This window comes from Hippocampus zosterae, chromosome 12 (assembly GCF_025434085.1).
Source record: "Hippocampus zosterae strain Florida chromosome 12, ASM2543408v3, whole genome shotgun sequence".
NCBI lineage: Eukaryota > Metazoa > Chordata > Actinopteri > Syngnathiformes > Syngnathidae > Hippocampus > Hippocampus zosterae.
Window position 1 is genome coordinate 2,581,294 of NC_067462.1, and position 15,965 is coordinate 2,597,258.

Here is a 15,965-nt window from a genome sequence, read left to right on the forward strand (position 1 = left end):
AACCTCGCGTCTCCTCTTTTTGTTGCCAGGTGCATCAAGCCCAATGACAAGAAGGCAGCCCACATCTTCACCGAGTCGCTCGTTTGCCATCAAGTGCGCTACTTGGGCCTGATGGAGAACGTCCGCGTGAGACGAGCCGGCTACGCCTTCCGACAGCTTTACGGGCCCTGCCTGGAGCGCTACAAAATGCTCTGCAAACGGACCTGGCCGCATTGGAGAGGGCCCGAAAGGTAACGGTCATGTTTATTCACCGGTAGCAGGTGTGGGAGTGTGTGTGGGGGGGGGGGGGGGGGGGTTGGGGTTATTACCCTTTGCCAGAACCCCCCCTGAGGCTTTCGGAGAAAATGTGGACTTTAAATAGTGAGTGCGCTTTCAGCTGGTCCCAGCGGAAAAGAGCGACTGTGTGACCAGTGCTAATGGGCTGCCGTCGGAGTGGTCCGCTCTCCCAGGTGGGATTTTCTGCAGCTGTGTCAGGACTCTCAATCTGGTTCCAGTCTTATCACGGCGGCATAATCTTTCCTGCAAATAAATCGCTTTAGAATGCCGTGCACATTATTTCCCAGCTCATTATGCAGCATTTCATTCGATTTTTATGATCTCTTTCTATAAATCGGTGCCATTCTCCAAGTATGGCGCTGCGCCGGCTCCCTCTTGTGGTACATTAAAATTAGGGCGGGGCCTATTTAATTCGCCCGTATCGGCTCTTTTAAAATCGCCAAAAATTTGTCTTTTTTTTTTTCTTTAATGTATTAAGACCGTAGAACATAAGACAATGATCATGACATTTCACCCCTGACACAATTTTTTTTTTAATGTTTTTGCGTAATATTAAAGAAACCATAAAGGACAATGGGCAGTGTTATAAAACAGTCAAATGTTCTGCCTCTCATAACTGTATTGTAAGCGTTACGGGACCTCCTAAATTTATTCATCGAAATTAGCGCGGTCTTTAAAAAATAAATATATATCTGCACAGAGCTCGCGTCGCCATCTACATGAAAGAATCTCTGCCACCGTTCGGTCGCAATTTAGCTTTGAAGCTCAGTACGTTGATGTTGAATATTTAACAGCTGTTTGATTTTTGACATTTTTTCGGTGCAGTTTGTTTTGAACGTTTATGCGCAAGACATCGAAGCCGTTCGTGTTCAAGCTGGATGAATGCGGCCATTACAAAGACACCAATGCTCAGTTGAAGTCCATTTTCTTCATTTTAAACCTCCCAAAATGAGACATATTTGATCCAAACGCCTGCGATAGAGATCATATTGCCAAAGTGTTGACGATATATTGTGGCGAGTCGATGTTGACACTGCCTACGGAGAATGTTTTCTTGACCCCGTGCTAGTTTTCCAGCTCGGCTTTATCGCACGTTTTCTCAGGCCAGTAACGCGCATATTTCAGCGGCGCCTCACTCGGCGCCTTCGCATCAGATCGTACATTATGCCGCACGCGCCACAAAGGCCACGGTCCCCCCCCCCTTTCTTCAGCGCGGCACGTGAAGGCATTTTATTCTTATCACTCTTTGCCTTCCATATCAATCAGACTCTCACGTTTTGCCTCCTCGGTTGGCAAATTGCGTTCCCATCATGGCGCCCAGTCAGAATTTCCTCAGTCCCCCTTTTTTGGTTTCTGTTCCACCGTGATATATTCAGCAGCCATCTTTTCTGAGCAAATTGGTGCCGTGGTCAAATCCGGCTTCTTTCGTCTTAGGCAGCCGCCTAAAGTAAAACCTCTCCTTTCTCTGGTGAGCACTTTGAAACAGTCATTCATGCCTTCGTCACGTCTCGGCTGGACTACTCACTTTACTTTGGAGTCAGCCGATCCTCCATCAAGCGTCTCCAGTTGGTCCAAAATGCTGCTGCTCCCCTTTTGACTGGTACTCGTAAGAGGGAGCACATCACTCCTACTCTGGCGTCCTTTCAGTTCTTTTTAAGACTTTGTTTTCAAATCTTTAAGTGGCCTGGCCCCCCACCTTACCTCTCTGAGCTCCCGCTCCAGTTCTGCAGACCAGACCTCCCGCTGATTAAAAAAGTTTTGGGCTTTGACTTCTTTTTAGAGTGACTGTTTTTGTGCTTTCCACTGTCTGTTCGGATTTTATCGTTTGTTGTACGGGTTATTTTTGCCCCATGTTCAGCACTTTGTATTCATCTCTGGTTGTGCTCTATAAATACATTTGAGTTGAGCGACGAGCGTTTTAAACATTAATTTCCTCCTGCAGGGAGGGTGTCGAAGTCCTCATGGCCGATCTTCAGGTTCCCACCGAAGAATTCTCCTACGGCCGCTCCAAAATCTTCATCAGAAATCCACGAACGGTAAAACTCTCGGCGCGCGGGCGTGAAGCCCCACCCCCGCACTTGTGTGCGCTTTGCCCATATGTGCCTGAATGTCAAAAAAGTTGTCCTTGGCTGTTTTTGTGCAATGTTCGTGGGGGGTGGCGCTGTTCCGGGCCCCCTTTACTTCATGTTTTGCCTTCATCCAAACACATGCTTCCCTTTAGCCGTCCCATCCTTCCATGGGAAATGAGCATCTCGAGTAGCCTCTTTAACTACTTGAGCAAGCACCATTTAGTGCTCCCCCCCCCCCCCCCTCTCGCTCAAAATACTTGGAAAACTTACACAGCCTGCCACCGAAATGGAATAGAAATGACCTTAATCATCTTCAAATGAGATCGTAAAATGTCGGAGGGGTTTTCCGGGGCAAAGAAAAGGTTGGCCACTGGCTGCTTTTATTTTGCTGATTCTTTTCTCAAGGCTTCTGCATACCTGTCAACTTTTTGGAGCGCCAACCTGTGTAAACTACCAAAAAAATCCTTATAAAGAGCAAAAAATCCATATAATATCCATCAAAATAACGTCAGAAAAAACCCACAAAATTTTCAATGATATTTATTGTAGATCTCCATAATACAATGTCTGGTTAATGTCTAAAAATCCATATAATATCCGTCAAAATAACGGCAGAAAAAACCCACAAAATTTTCAATGATATTTATTGTAGAGCTCCATAATACAATGTCTGGTTAATGTCTAAAAATCCATATAATATTCGTCAAAATAACGGCAGAAAAAACCCACAAAATTTTCAATGATATTTATTGTAGAGCTCCATAATACAATGTCTGGTTAATGTCTAAAAATCCATATAATATCCGTCAAAATAACGGCAGAAAAAACCCACAAAATTTTCAATGATATTTATTGTAGAGCTCCATAATACAATGTCTGGTTAATGTCTAAAAATCCATATAATATTCGTCAAAATAACGGCAGAAAAAACCCACAAAATTTTCAATGATATTTATTGTAGAGCTCCATAATACAATGTCTGGTTAATGTCTAATCATCATTCTACTTGGTGGCATTACTGTGTTCAGAGTTGTATTCCTGCGTTATTTTTTTTCAACAACTCCAAATCATTTGGAGTTGGTGGGAAAAAAAAAACCCGGAAATGTTCAGAATCCGTATGATTTGTGCGATACGGCCTTATACGTAAGATTCTCCACAAAATCCGTATGAACTATGGCTAAACCGTATGAGTTGTCAGGTATGCTTCTGCACATTCCTGTTAACATTTTTAAAAAAAAAGAAAAGTGTCAACATGATATCGTTGCCAGAGTAATGACAACATAACAGTGAAATCATGAACCCAGGATAATATGCCATAAGATAATCGTGTTGCAGTTGAAGATCGGTGATTCAGTTCTTTTTTTTTTTTATTTTGCCGCGGGCCAAGCCGTAAAGCGGCACTCTGCTCCCTTTCAGAAGGTGGCGCTTGGACTTTGTTCTTCATATCACTGACTCAATATTTGCTCCCAGATAAACATTGCTTTCCGCAGCATCACGATGGTAAAAGACATTGCACTTTGCAACCCGAGTGTCAAAAGCCCAAACTCCCTAGAAAGTGAAAAGCAAAAATAGTTCTCAATATTCTGCGCACACTTCCGACAATTATCATCCCTTTTTTTTTTAAAACGTATCCAGAAGCAGGTTGTCTGTTTGTCAACCTATCCCCCCCTTCCTCCCCCCCCCCCCCCCCCTTCATCTTCCTCGCAGCTGTTTTTCTTAGAGGAAAGGCGGCGGCAGTGCCTGCAGGACCTGGCCACGCTCATTCAGAAAATCTACCGTGGCTGGAAGTGCCGCACTCATTTCTTGTTGCTGAAAAAGAGTCAGATTGTGGTCGCCGCGTGGTACCGGCGCTACGCAGTGAGTGAACCGTCGAGGCGGCGGGCGCCGGGACAATCCCGGTCGGCATTTGCTCATTTTCCCTTTTGCCGCCCGACAGCAACAAAAGAAATACCAGAAGATCAAAAGCGCCACCACCGTGGTGCAGTCGTACACGCGGGGATGGCAGGTGGGCTTCCGAGTCTTTCTTTTCTTGTTATCGTTTGTTTGTTGTTCAATCAAAAGGCAACTGGAGGTACAAAAAAAAATAATGATAACAATAAACACAGCACAGGCGAGTCGCTTATGAGAATAAAGTTCTATATGTTTCGCTTCAAAGTTTGACTCTGAGATTAGTCATCGAGCAATCTCTCAAATTGTCATCTCGTAGTGCACGTGTGTCAAAGTCGAGGCCCGGGGGCCAGATCTGGCCAGCCACATCATTTTATGTGGGCCGCAAAAGCAATTGACGTGTCAACTTCCACGATCCTTGCTAAAGTCTGTCCCCAAATGTCAAAATTGTGATTATGTTTATAAATAACGTTGAAATGTTGCAATCATTTTGTTACCCTGTTTACACTCACTTGACCAATAATCGAACAAAGAGGAAGCGGTGACGAAGTTCGACGAAGGCTAAAGTTACAACTGTCGGCTAGGTTTTTCTTTTCACCAAACGAGACCAATATCTTGAAAGTTTCTTCTTTTTTTTTTTTTTTCAACCTAATTTAACAGAGAAGGGCGGCCCGGTAGTCCAGTGGTTAGCACGTTGGCTTCACAGTGCAGAGGTACCGGGTTCGATTCCAGCTCCGGCCTCCCTGTGTGGAGTTTGCATGTTCTCCCCGGGCCTGCGTGGGTTTTCTCCGGGTGCTCCGGTTTCCTCCCACATTCCAAAAATATGCGTGGCAGGCTGATTGGACGCTCTAAATTGTCCCTAGGTGTGAGTGTGAGTGCGAATGGTTGTTCGTTTCTGTGTGCCCTGCGATTGGCTGGCAACCGATTCAGGGTGTCCCCCGCCTACTGCCCGGTGACGGCTGGGATGGGCTCCAGCACCCCCCGCGACCCTAGTGAGGATCAAGCGGCTCGGAAGATGAATGAATGAATGACTTGAGTGATTTTAAAAACTAGCAATCCATCACTTTGATGTGTCCAGGTGAAAATACAATGAGATGATTACGTAAACATTTATTCGTAACGGCCCTCCGAGGAAAGACGTAACTCCAAAGTGGCCGGCGACAAAAAAATGAGTTTGGCACCCCTGTCGTAGTGCGATTCGTTTTATTTTTTTTTTTCATTTTCCGTGTGTCTGTCAAACGTAAGCGGGTGTGAACTGATGGCGCACCTTGCAAAATACCGTCTGGCGTGTTTATCGTTAGGCTCGCAAACTGCTGAGAGAACTGAAACATCAGAAAAGGTGCGAGGAGGCGGCGAGCACCATCGCGGCGTACTGGCACGGCGCTCAGGTACAGATTTTTACCTTTTTACCGCCGCGTTCTGCCACCGGATGCTTTGCGAAAAACGCTGAAGGGCTTTTTCTATTCCAATTCAACTTTTTTTTTTTTACCCCCCCGTGCTCTATGCATTCGATGCCTCTTCTTCTTGCCGATCTCACAGCTGCCCTTTTTCCGTGTATTTTATCCCTCCTCTCTCAATCTTCCCTTTTCTCGCACTCTTCTCTTTCTTACCTAACCGGCCCCACGTCCCCCTCCAGGCTCGAATGGAGCTGCAACGTCTAAAACGAGAAGTGCGGAATAAACGTGCTGTGACAGTAATTTGGGCGTACTGGCAGGGAACAAAGGTATTTCCAACCCAGACGTCGCGCGGAGCTGTCCCGGCTGTCTTGTCATCGTTGTTCACCGAATGTCGTTCGTGACTTGAGCGACAGGCGTGTACCTTCGTCTTATTAACCGGGTCGTTTTTGTTTTTCGCCGGCCGTTGCTCTGAATGTCTGTTGCCGCCACCTCACGATTATTTTTTTTTTCAATATTAGAAAAAATGCACATGAATTTTAAAGGTTTGTTTCAAGGGAGAAAAAAAAATAATCTTTTATTACGATTATTTTTTTTTTTCAATATTAGAAAATGCACATGAATTTTAAAGGTTTGTTTCAAGGGAAAAAAAAAATAATCTTTTATTACGATTATTTTTTTTTTCAATATTAGAAAATGCACATGAATTTTAAAGGTTTGTTTCAAGGGAAAAAAAAAATAATCTTTTATTACGATTATTTTTTTTTTTCAATATTAGAAAATGCACATGAATTTTAAAGGTTTGTTTCAAGGGATAAAAAAAATAATCTTTTATTACGATTATTTTTTTTTTCAATATTAGAAAATGCACATGAATTTTAAAGGTTTGTTTCAAGGGAAAAAAAAAAATAATCTTATCAGCATTTACGTTATGAGTACTCCGATCTGCCGCGGTTGCGTTATCAATGGGACTCATATTTCAAGGTCCTCCAAACCATCCGATAAGATCAAATCCGGTCTTTGCTCTACGGCCGGTGTGATAAGTTTATCATCGCGCCCCCGGTTCCAAAAGTCACAAACCCGATTGCCGAATTGCCCTGTCCTTTAACTGAACCGAACTTCCTCCGCCGCGACCGCCGTTTGCTCATAGGCGCGGAGGGAGTTGCGTCGACTGAAGGAGGAGGCGAGGAATAGACGCGCCGTGTCGGTCATTTGGGCCGGCTGGCAGGGCACCAAGGTATTTGGGGAAGCCTGTCGCGTTGACTTGGAGTGATTTTGTGACTGGCCGCCTCCATCCACACCCCACCACAAAAAAAAAAAAAAAAAAGCCATCTTCATATTCATCAGTCGTCCAAGCCTGCTACCACCTCCATTTTTTTTTTTCTTCAACTAATCCAACCAAGCCCACGTCTCAGTGATGTCACATTTAATGCCGATGAAAAGTCTACACACCCCTGTTCAAATGCCAATTTTTTTGCGGGAAAAAAATACACTATTCCAAAACGCATCCTTTCAAATGTTTTGCAAACATGAAGATGAAGAAAACGGAAGATTATTGTCACTAAATTGTACTAAACAGCCACCGGGGGCACTTGCCAGAAACAATCTTGTCTGCGAAGCCTTTTGGAAGCGCTCCCGAACCAAATTGTGCTCTTGTCTTTATTGATGATTTCAAGTGAGTTTTGAGCGGTGCCGTATTTTCTCCACTTTTGACTGTCTGAGAGGTTCCGAGGTACATTTCATGCCTTGGAAATGCTTGAAAATGGGGGTGTGCACACATATGCAAGCACTCCTCAGCTGTTTTTTTTTTTTTTTTTTTTTTTTTTTTTTTACTTTGGCTCTCAGGCAGTTGCGTAGGTTAGAGGTCACACACACACAAAAAAAAAGGTAGTTTGGAAGTTTTGGACTTGGTCTCATCACCCAAAAAGTGTCATTTGAATTCGGACGCCGATGACTTTTTATCGCCACTGGAACTCATGTTTTGTTGTTTCCCGCACAAATCCCCCTTCCGTCCGCTCAACTCTGCATGCCGTGCATCCGCATGACAATGTTTTTTTTGGGGGGGGGGCCAGGGGGGGGTAGCCAATGCACGCTTTCTCTCTGCATTGCTGTGCCGTCATCGTTTTTCTCCACAGGACCAATTCGGAGGCCTTACGGTGACGTTTTTCTGTCTGCATTTTGACAAAAGGCGCTTGATGATCACTCCATGACAAAACTTGAACATCCCCTTTCCTTTGCAGAAACTCCTGAAAAGTAATTGTTTGACTGTCGGCGTCATAAAATTGTCGTTTCTGAGGGTGAAGCAGTCGGCCACACGGGGGCTTTGCGCGTGTGTGTGTGTGTGTGTGTGTGTGTGTGCAGTGTTGGATGCAGTGTTTGATGTCTGCTCACCTCAAGCAACACGGCGGTGCCTTTTTTTTTTTTTTCCTTTCCCTGCTCATCTCCTCTCGCTTGGTTTTGTTCCCCCCTTTGTTTTGTGTCCTCGCCCGCCTCTTGAACAGGCTCGCAGGGAGCTGAGAAGACTGAAAGAAGAGGCCCGACGTAAGCATGCTGTCGCTGTGATTTGGGCCTGCTGGCAGGGACTCAAGGTACCTGGCAGCCCTCAGGCCGAGCCATCACCGAGCCTACCAACTACTAACCAAACCCCCCCCCATTCCGCCATTGGCCCCCTCACGTCTACGTCAAGCGTACGTGTCCGCATTCCGGAAGCCAGTCTCTGCCCTCTTGTGATGCCCTGCGACACCAGTGACCTGAGCAGCCGTTGGGCCTTTTTTTTTTTTTTTTTTTTTAACACAATTCACTTCACAACAAATTTCAAGTTCAAAGTTGGTGTCAAACTAAACATCAAACAAAAGGGAATGCCACCTTGTGTTTTTCAAACAACCGCATAGCCTCGCCTTTCGGCCTGCTAGCTTAATGCTAGTCCATCCATCCATCCATTTTCTGAACCGCTAGAACCTCACTAGGGTCGCGGGGGGTGCTGGAGCCTATCCCAGCCGTCTTCGGGCAGTAGGCGGGGGACACCCTGGATCAGTTGCCAGCCAATCGCAGGGCACACAGAGACGAACAACCATTCGCGCTCACAATCACACCTAGGGACAATTTAGATCGTCCAATAAGCCTGCCATGCATGTTTTTGGAATGTGGGAGGAAAGCGGAGTACCCGGAGAAAACCCACGCAGGCCCGGGGAGAACATGAAAACTCCACACAGGGAGGCCGGAGCTGGAATCGAACCCGGTACCTCTGCACTGTGAAGCCCACGTGCTAACCACTGGACTACCGGGCCGCCCCACTTAATGCTAGTGCTAATACATAATAATAATAATAATACATAACACATGAATTGTGAAACAACACACGGTTGAGTCGGGATGTCCCGGTCGCCCGTATTATCGACTGACAACCGTAGTTTTCCCCATTCTGTTATTGTTGTATAATGTCAGCTACTCCAATCTATTCATTAGATCTCGCACCAGCGCCCCATCACGTGGCCTCGTTTGTTGTCGGGGGTTTTCCCCCCCTCAATATTTCAATCCCAAGCCACATTCCTTTGCGGTCCTTGAGGCAGTTTTGGGGACCAGTTCTCCTCCAACATTGAGCTGTGTGCCACCCATGCAGCCCTCATGAAAGCACGCAGGAACGGCTTTCTCCTCTTTTACCGGGTCACTGCGCCCCGATCCGAAGAAAAACATAGCCGCCGTACCCTGGGGGGTTGGTTGCTATGCGGATAGCTTTTCCAAAATTATCGGTATACTATCCCCCCCCGCCGTCAAGCTTACAGGACAACTTTTTGACTCGCAGGGCTGCGGCTGCCTTCTGTTGCTGTCTTTCCTCCATTCAACTAACCCCATGTCAAGCGACATTGTTTTGTATTTCATTTGTGTGTGTGCGTGCGTGTGTGTGTGCGTGTGACATTGTAGCGATTGCCTAAAAGCATCCCTGTGGACATTGTTGCCGTGTTAATCTCTCATCATCCTAATTGTTCACCTCGCCCGTCGCGATCCACTTTTGCAACCTGTTCACAAACACTTTCCGCTATTAAGGTCGGCATGAAGGTCGTTTGCCGTTTTGATTTGATGTCATTGCAGCAGTTTTCAAGTTCATTCCTTCGCTCCCGCCCATCCGCTAACTGAAAAAGCAGCAGCTTGTGATCTTCCCGCCTTTTTTTCTTTGATAGGTCCGCAGGGAATACAGGAAATTTTTCAGGGCCAACGCGGGGAAAAAGATTTACAACTTCACCATCCAAAGAATCGTAAGTGTCGTATGCGCGTTCAACGGCGAAGGCGTGACCGCGTGTTGATGTGCAAGTTTAGCTGACAGTTGAGGTTCCCTCTTGCAGATGCAGAAATACTTCCTGGCTCTGAGGAGGACCTTGCCTTCCATGTCCCCCATTGACAAGAGCTGGCCCGCCCGGCCCTACCGCTTCCTGGATGCGGCTCACGCGGAGCTGCGCGCCATCTTCCACCTTTGGAGGGTGGGTCACGTTCCCTTGATTATTATTCTGCATTCTTCCCATGTCGGGGGGGGGGTCACGTGACCCCCGTGTTGATCCAGCCCCGTCATCGTGGAGCCCGCGAGTCACCGCCGTAGTGTATTTCCAATTTCCTAGCGTATGCGCCCGTAGGAATAAAGCGAAGCGTGCGGAGTCTCTGTTGCAGAAATGCGTGAGTGGAGGACGATCGTTGCGAACGGCTGCGCAAATCTCCGCATTGGCTTCTTTTTCGTCCCGCCCATGAGTTGTCTTTTTAAGATTAATATTATTAATTCAGGGGCGGCCCGGTAGTCCAGTGGCTAGCACGTGGGCTTCACAGTGCAGAGGTACCGGGTTCGATTCCAGCTCCGGCCTCCCCGTGTGGAGTTTGCATGTTCTCCCCGGGCCTGCGTGGGTTTTCTCCGGGTGCTCCGGTTTCCTCCCACATTCCAAAAATATGCGTGGCAGGCTGATTGGACGCTCTAAATTGTCCCTAGGTGTGAATGTGAGTGCGAATGGTTGTTCGTCTCTGTGTGCCCTGCGATTGGCTGGCAAGCGATTCAGGGTGTCCCCCGCCTACTGCCCGGAGACAGCTGGGATAGGCTCCAGCACCCCCCGCGACCCTAGTGAGGATCAAGCGGCTCGGAAGATGAATGAATGAATGAATTATTTTAGTAGATTGGCAACTTCTCGCTCGATAAAAGCGTTCTTGTTGAATTTACTCGTTAGAAGAATTTATCGAGGTCCCCGTCGTGTACACGCACTGAATGTGAATCCCTCCTGTCAACATCCCTGGCGTTCTTCCCCCCCCCCCCTGTTTTTTTTTTTTTAACACCCAGTGCAAGAAATACCGAAGCCAGTTCACCGAGGAGAAGAAGGCCGTCTATGAAGAGAAGCTGGAGGCAAGCGAGCTGTTCAAGGATAAAAAGTCCCTCTACCCGAGCAGGTAAGGGAATTTGAATTCTCCTCCCGTCGATTGCCGACAAGTCGTCACGCTCAAATCCGCCCCCCCCCCCCCTCAGCGTGAGCCAGCCCTTCAAAGGAGACTACCTGGAGATCAGCAAGAACCCCAAGTATCACAAGCTCAGCAGTTGCGTGGAGGAAAAGGTTCTGCTGGCCGACGTGGTCAACAAGATCAACAGGGCCAACGGCAAAGTAAGAAATCTCCCGGCCGCGGTGGATTTCTCGCGTTTTGACGGCGTTTTGGCGCGTTGCCTCCAGGGCGCCAGTCGCATTCTGCTGCTGACCAAGAAGAACGTGCTGCTGGCCGACCAGAAGACGGGCCAAGTGAAGGCCAGCGTGGCCCTGCCCGATCTCGCCAGCGTGTCGGTCAGCACGCAGAACGACGGCTTCTTTGCGCTCAAGCTCAGAGAGGTGAGAGGCGGCCCGCCGGACGCACCACACAAAAAAAATTTTACTGACTCACGCTTAGTCACTCGCGTATGATCCCGTGCAAAAGTCTTGCTAAATACAACTGACTGCATGCGGGTTAAAAAAAAAAAAAAAAAAGTACCCGAAGTGGAAAATTTAAGCGCAAAGTAGGAATTTGGTGTCTGACGGCGTCGCTTTGACGGCGATTTGGCCACAGGGCTCGGCCTCGGCCGTCAAAGGAGACTTTTTACTCAGCAGTGAGCACCTGATCGAGACCATCACCAAACTCCACCACATCGGCTCCACCGCCTCGGACGACGGCGTGCGGCTCAACGTCGACATCACCGATGAGTAAGTCTCGTCCGAACGGACAAAGTGCCACCGTCAAAATGCTCTGCCCGGAATTCTTGAAGACCCTAAAATTCAAATTATTCATTCATTCATTCATCTTCCGAGCCGCTTGATCCTCACTAGGGTCGCGGGGGGTTCTGGAGCCCATCCCAGCTGTCTTCGGGCAGTAGGCGGGGGACACCCTGAACCGGTTGCCAGCCAATCGCAGGGCACACAGAGACGAACAACCATTCGCACTCACACTCACACCTCGGGACAATTTAGAGCGTCCAATCAGCCTGCCACGCATGTTTTTGGAATGTGGGAGGAAACAGGAGCACCCGGAGAAAACCCACGCCGCCCCGGGGAGAACATGGAAACTCCACACAGGGAGGCCGGAGCTGGAATCGAACCCGGTACCTCTGCACTGTAAAGCCCACGTGCTAACCACTGGGCTACCGGGCCGCCCTGCATTCACAACATTCATTCATTCATTCATCTTCCGTACCGCTTGATCCTCACTAGGGTCGCGGGGGGTGCTGGAGCCCATCCCAGCCGTCTTCGGGCAGTAGGCGGGGGACACCCTGAATCGGTTGCCAGCCAATCGCAGGGCACACAGAAACGAACAACCATTCGCACTCACACTCACACCTAGGGACAATTTAGAGTGTTCAATCAGCCTGCCACGCATGTTTTTGGAATGTGGGAGGAAACCGGAGCACCTGCAGAAAACCCACGCAGACCCAGGGAGAACATGCAAACTCCACACAGGGAGGCCGGAGGTGGAATCGAACCCGGTACCTCTGCACTGTGAAGCCGACGTGATGTGTATTTTCTTCGTTAAGCGGATGATTAATTCATTCAGCAGCATTTTACTCTGCCAATGATCCAAATTGACATCTGGCTAATTAAAAAAAAAAAAATTATGAGGAGAAAAAAAAATCCCAATCTGTCAGTCAGGCCTAAATCCGAATACTCGAGAGACGAGAAGAGCAAGTGAAGCTGGGCGCCCGTGTGGCGTTTTGGACCAGCGTAGCTTTTCATCGTCCCGCGTCCCGCGTCCCGCGTCCCGGATGACCTTTTTGACCTTTGGCGTTTGACTCAGCATGACTTGGATTTGTTCTTGATTTTACTGCTTGGTGCTTTCTACCGCCTTTATTGCCGATTCGTCTTATGCAGCGATGGCTGTTTGAAAGTGCTCGAGAAATACTCTTGACTTGACTTGACTTTTCTGACCCCACGTGGCGGTTGTGTCCTCCCAGGTTTCTGGTCCAGTTCAAGCAGGACAAAGTGTGCGTTAAGTTCATCCAAGGAGCCCCCAAGAACGGCAACGGCGCGTCCTGCAAGCGCAAAAACAACCGCTTGCTGGAGGTGTCGGTCCCCGCCACAGCATAGCCCAAATCGGGGGATTGTGCTGGATGAAGGACCGACGCCCGGCAGCGTCCACCCGCCGAGTGACACGCGGCGCTTATTTGGCTCTTTTTCTTCCCTTTTCGTCAAACTTGCTCAGGCGCCATCACAGCTCGAAAAACACTTTGTGCCATTTTTGGCGGCCGAGAAAACGTGCCGCAGAAATTTGGGTTCATCGGCGTCGGAAGACGGGAAAATAATTGGTTGCGAGCGGCGGCGGCGGCGGCGATGTGGACAGCGGTAAGATAAGCAAGTCGGAGCCCCGACTGGCCCTCGACTGGTCCGCTTTTAAGCCGCCTCAAGCGGCTCGGCTTAAAAGGGGCCATGACGTGTGGGAGCTGTCGGGTCGGCAACTTGAAATACTGCACTTGCTTTTATACTTTGATAGAACCAAAAAGAAAAAAAAAAAAAAAAAAGATTGTCAGCTGTGTCTTCTGGCGACTTCCTGAAAAGAAAAAAAAAACGACGTGTGGGCTGTTGAATTGTGAGATTGTTGTACAACTTGTTTTGATTTTTTTTTTTAATTCATAATTCCGACGTGCCAATGACTTGTCGTGTGTTGGTGTACATGCAGAGAAATGTAGAGACCGGGCCCCCCCCTTGTACTTATCATTGCCAAAGAAAAAATCATCATCATTTGGTGATGGGGGGGCCGTAATCGGCATGTGGATGCTGCACATGTGATTTTTTTTTTTTTATTATTTCCTCTCTAGTATAGCCAGTGTGATCCATGCCAAGCTTTATTTAATCTGCAAAAGTACAAAAGCGACGATAAACTACCGAGAATCATGAGATGGTACCTCAACGTTCCGAGCTGGCTTGATTCCACTTCCGGGCTTTTCTGTTTCTCCTGTGCAATATTATTTCGTTGTGTTTTTTTTTTTTTCCCTCTCTCTCTCAGCTAAGCAGTTAAGCTGTGTGGCCTTTGCATGGACTTTCTTCCTCGGATATCCTCATTTGTACAAATTTGTGAAATTGCAGCTTTTCCAGCTAGATCTTCTTTGCAGAGAATAACCAAACGCTGAGCACATGTTTGATGATTTGCAGGCCGTTTGATCAGGGTTTTTTTTTTTTTTTTTTGTTCCCAGCTTTTCGGGGAATATGATATTGAAACAAAAGGAGTTGTTGACGTGATTATTGATATTTAGCGGTGAGGGAAAAAAAAAATGTGCTTCAGTGGAGTCGTGTTTCAAAGTACCTTAGCTTTTGTGGTGTGTACTTTTCAATGTCACCTTTGACACGGAGACTACTGCTTGCGAACACTTGTTCCCTTTTTTTGGGGGACGTGCAGTTTTCAATGCACCTTTTTTGCTTACTCACATTTTCTTCCCTGGTGTCTTGTTGGCTTACAGCAGCTTTTGTGCCTAACATGAAGAAAACAAAACTATTTGTTTCCTGAGACAGAACACAGAAATGTTCCAATGTAACAGATACAATCAATCTTTTTTTTTTTTAATGAAATAAAGATCAGTCATAAATAAAAGGTTAGCATGGCGATGTTTTCTTTCCGTGCTGTAATTTATGGCAGCGCTGGTTGTCGCTTTCTCTCACTGTACATGAGGGACCGTAAATTATTGCTGAATGATGGATGGCCTTTCTGGATTGTTTGGCAGCATTTGCTCCTGTTTAAAATGCATTCTCACAGGATTAGTCAAACGGTGCCTTTGTTTATAATCGTTTGCAAAATTATTTTCTTTTAGAAGTGATAAATTGTCAACCTGGTTTAATAGTTATGGGGGGAGGGGGTTGTTTGTTTTTATAGAATTTAAAATCATGGCTTTCCTTCTCAACCATTTTTCACTGGTGCAAAGTAGAGTCAACGCACAGAAAAAAATAGTTTATTTCTAAGAACTCTGTATTTTGCTGTAGTTCCATTTTTGGAAGTTATCTTTTAATCAAAAGTTTGTATTGAACTATTTTTCAGTATTTTAGTCAATTAATTATTTGAATCGATTTTTTTTCGAAATTCAACCTTTCTAGATATGATTCTATTTTTTTTTAGAGTAAATTTGCAGTAGCTGACAGTCAAGATCCTTAAATGGCCAATTTATATACTGTAGAAAATCGCCTTTTAACTCATTCAATCCCAAAGACGTTTTTAAACGTCTTTTCAGCCTTGGTCCAGAATTGGCTGGTACCGAATGAGTCAAGTATTGAATAAAGTAGGAGCCCCCCCCCCCCACCGTAAATCTCAAGACAAAAGCCAATTCTAGTGCGATCTAGCGAGAAGCCTGCTTTTTCCATCATTCTCATCTCCGTTTTTGAGACCCACTTCAAAGCTTTCTGCATGCTACCTTTCCTCGTTACACAATTCAAAATCGTCCGATTGTTCCTTCTCGCATTCCTGTGAGGTCGTCTCTGGTTTTATTTATGAGCCGTGTATCAACAAGACGGGGGTCCGGACAACCCCGGACGGACCTTGTAGTCCGGCGTTCGTCCAGATGTTTTCCATCACATCTGGGACGACTTGTCCAGGGTTACATTCCGTGGTTTGCGAAGCCCCGGCGGCAGCGGGTCTCCGGGGAGCGGCCCTTTAGATTGAGCTAAAAATAGCACCGAGACCATTTTGGGCTGCGCGAAGAACTAGTTCCCACCGTCGAGGAGGTCTGGGAAAGGAAGGAGACCCGGCCGGCCTCCCGCCACCCCATGCCTAGATTGTCGAAACCGAGTGAGAGCTCTTTGGGCCGGTCCCGCTACGCTCTAATACGCAAGGAACACGCGGAGAGCGGTTTCCTCAGGGGCGGTTCTGTCGAACC

At 47.1% G+C, this 15,965-nt stretch overlaps 1 protein-coding gene across 4 annotated transcripts in view; it reads left to right on the forward strand.

Moving 5' to 3' along the window:
* Positions 1-14,692, forward strand: part of myo1b (myosin IB) — a 49,428-nt gene extending 34,736 nt beyond the window's left edge. Inside the window, exons 18-32 of one of the 4 annotated variants that reach the window (XM_052082662.1) lie at positions 30-230; positions 2,219-2,312; positions 4,053-4,202; positions 4,282-4,350; positions 5,534-5,620; positions 5,869-5,955; positions 6,777-6,863; positions 8,128-8,214; positions 9,805-9,879; positions 9,967-10,101; positions 10,938-11,044; positions 11,121-11,253; positions 11,320-11,472; positions 11,687-11,820; positions 13,062-14,692. In XM_052082662.1, coding sequence (XP_051938622.1) covers positions 30-230; positions 2,219-2,312; positions 4,053-4,202; positions 4,282-4,350; positions 5,534-5,620; positions 5,869-5,955; positions 6,777-6,863; positions 8,128-8,214; positions 9,805-9,879; positions 9,967-10,101; positions 10,938-11,044; positions 11,121-11,253; positions 11,320-11,472; positions 11,687-11,820; positions 13,062-13,194 — 1,732 coding nt within the window. In that variant the 3' untranslated portion in view covers positions 13,195-14,692. The remainder of the gene's footprint in view (positions 1-29; positions 231-2,218; positions 2,313-4,052; positions 4,203-4,281; positions 4,351-5,533; positions 5,621-5,868; positions 5,956-6,776; positions 6,864-8,127; positions 8,215-9,804; positions 9,880-9,966; positions 10,102-10,937; positions 11,045-11,120; positions 11,254-11,319; positions 11,473-11,686; positions 11,821-13,061) is intronic. The other 3 variants (XM_052082663.1, XM_052082664.1, XM_052082665.1) reach the window with 3 other exon arrangements.
* Positions 14,693-15,965: the final 1,273 nt, after the last annotated feature.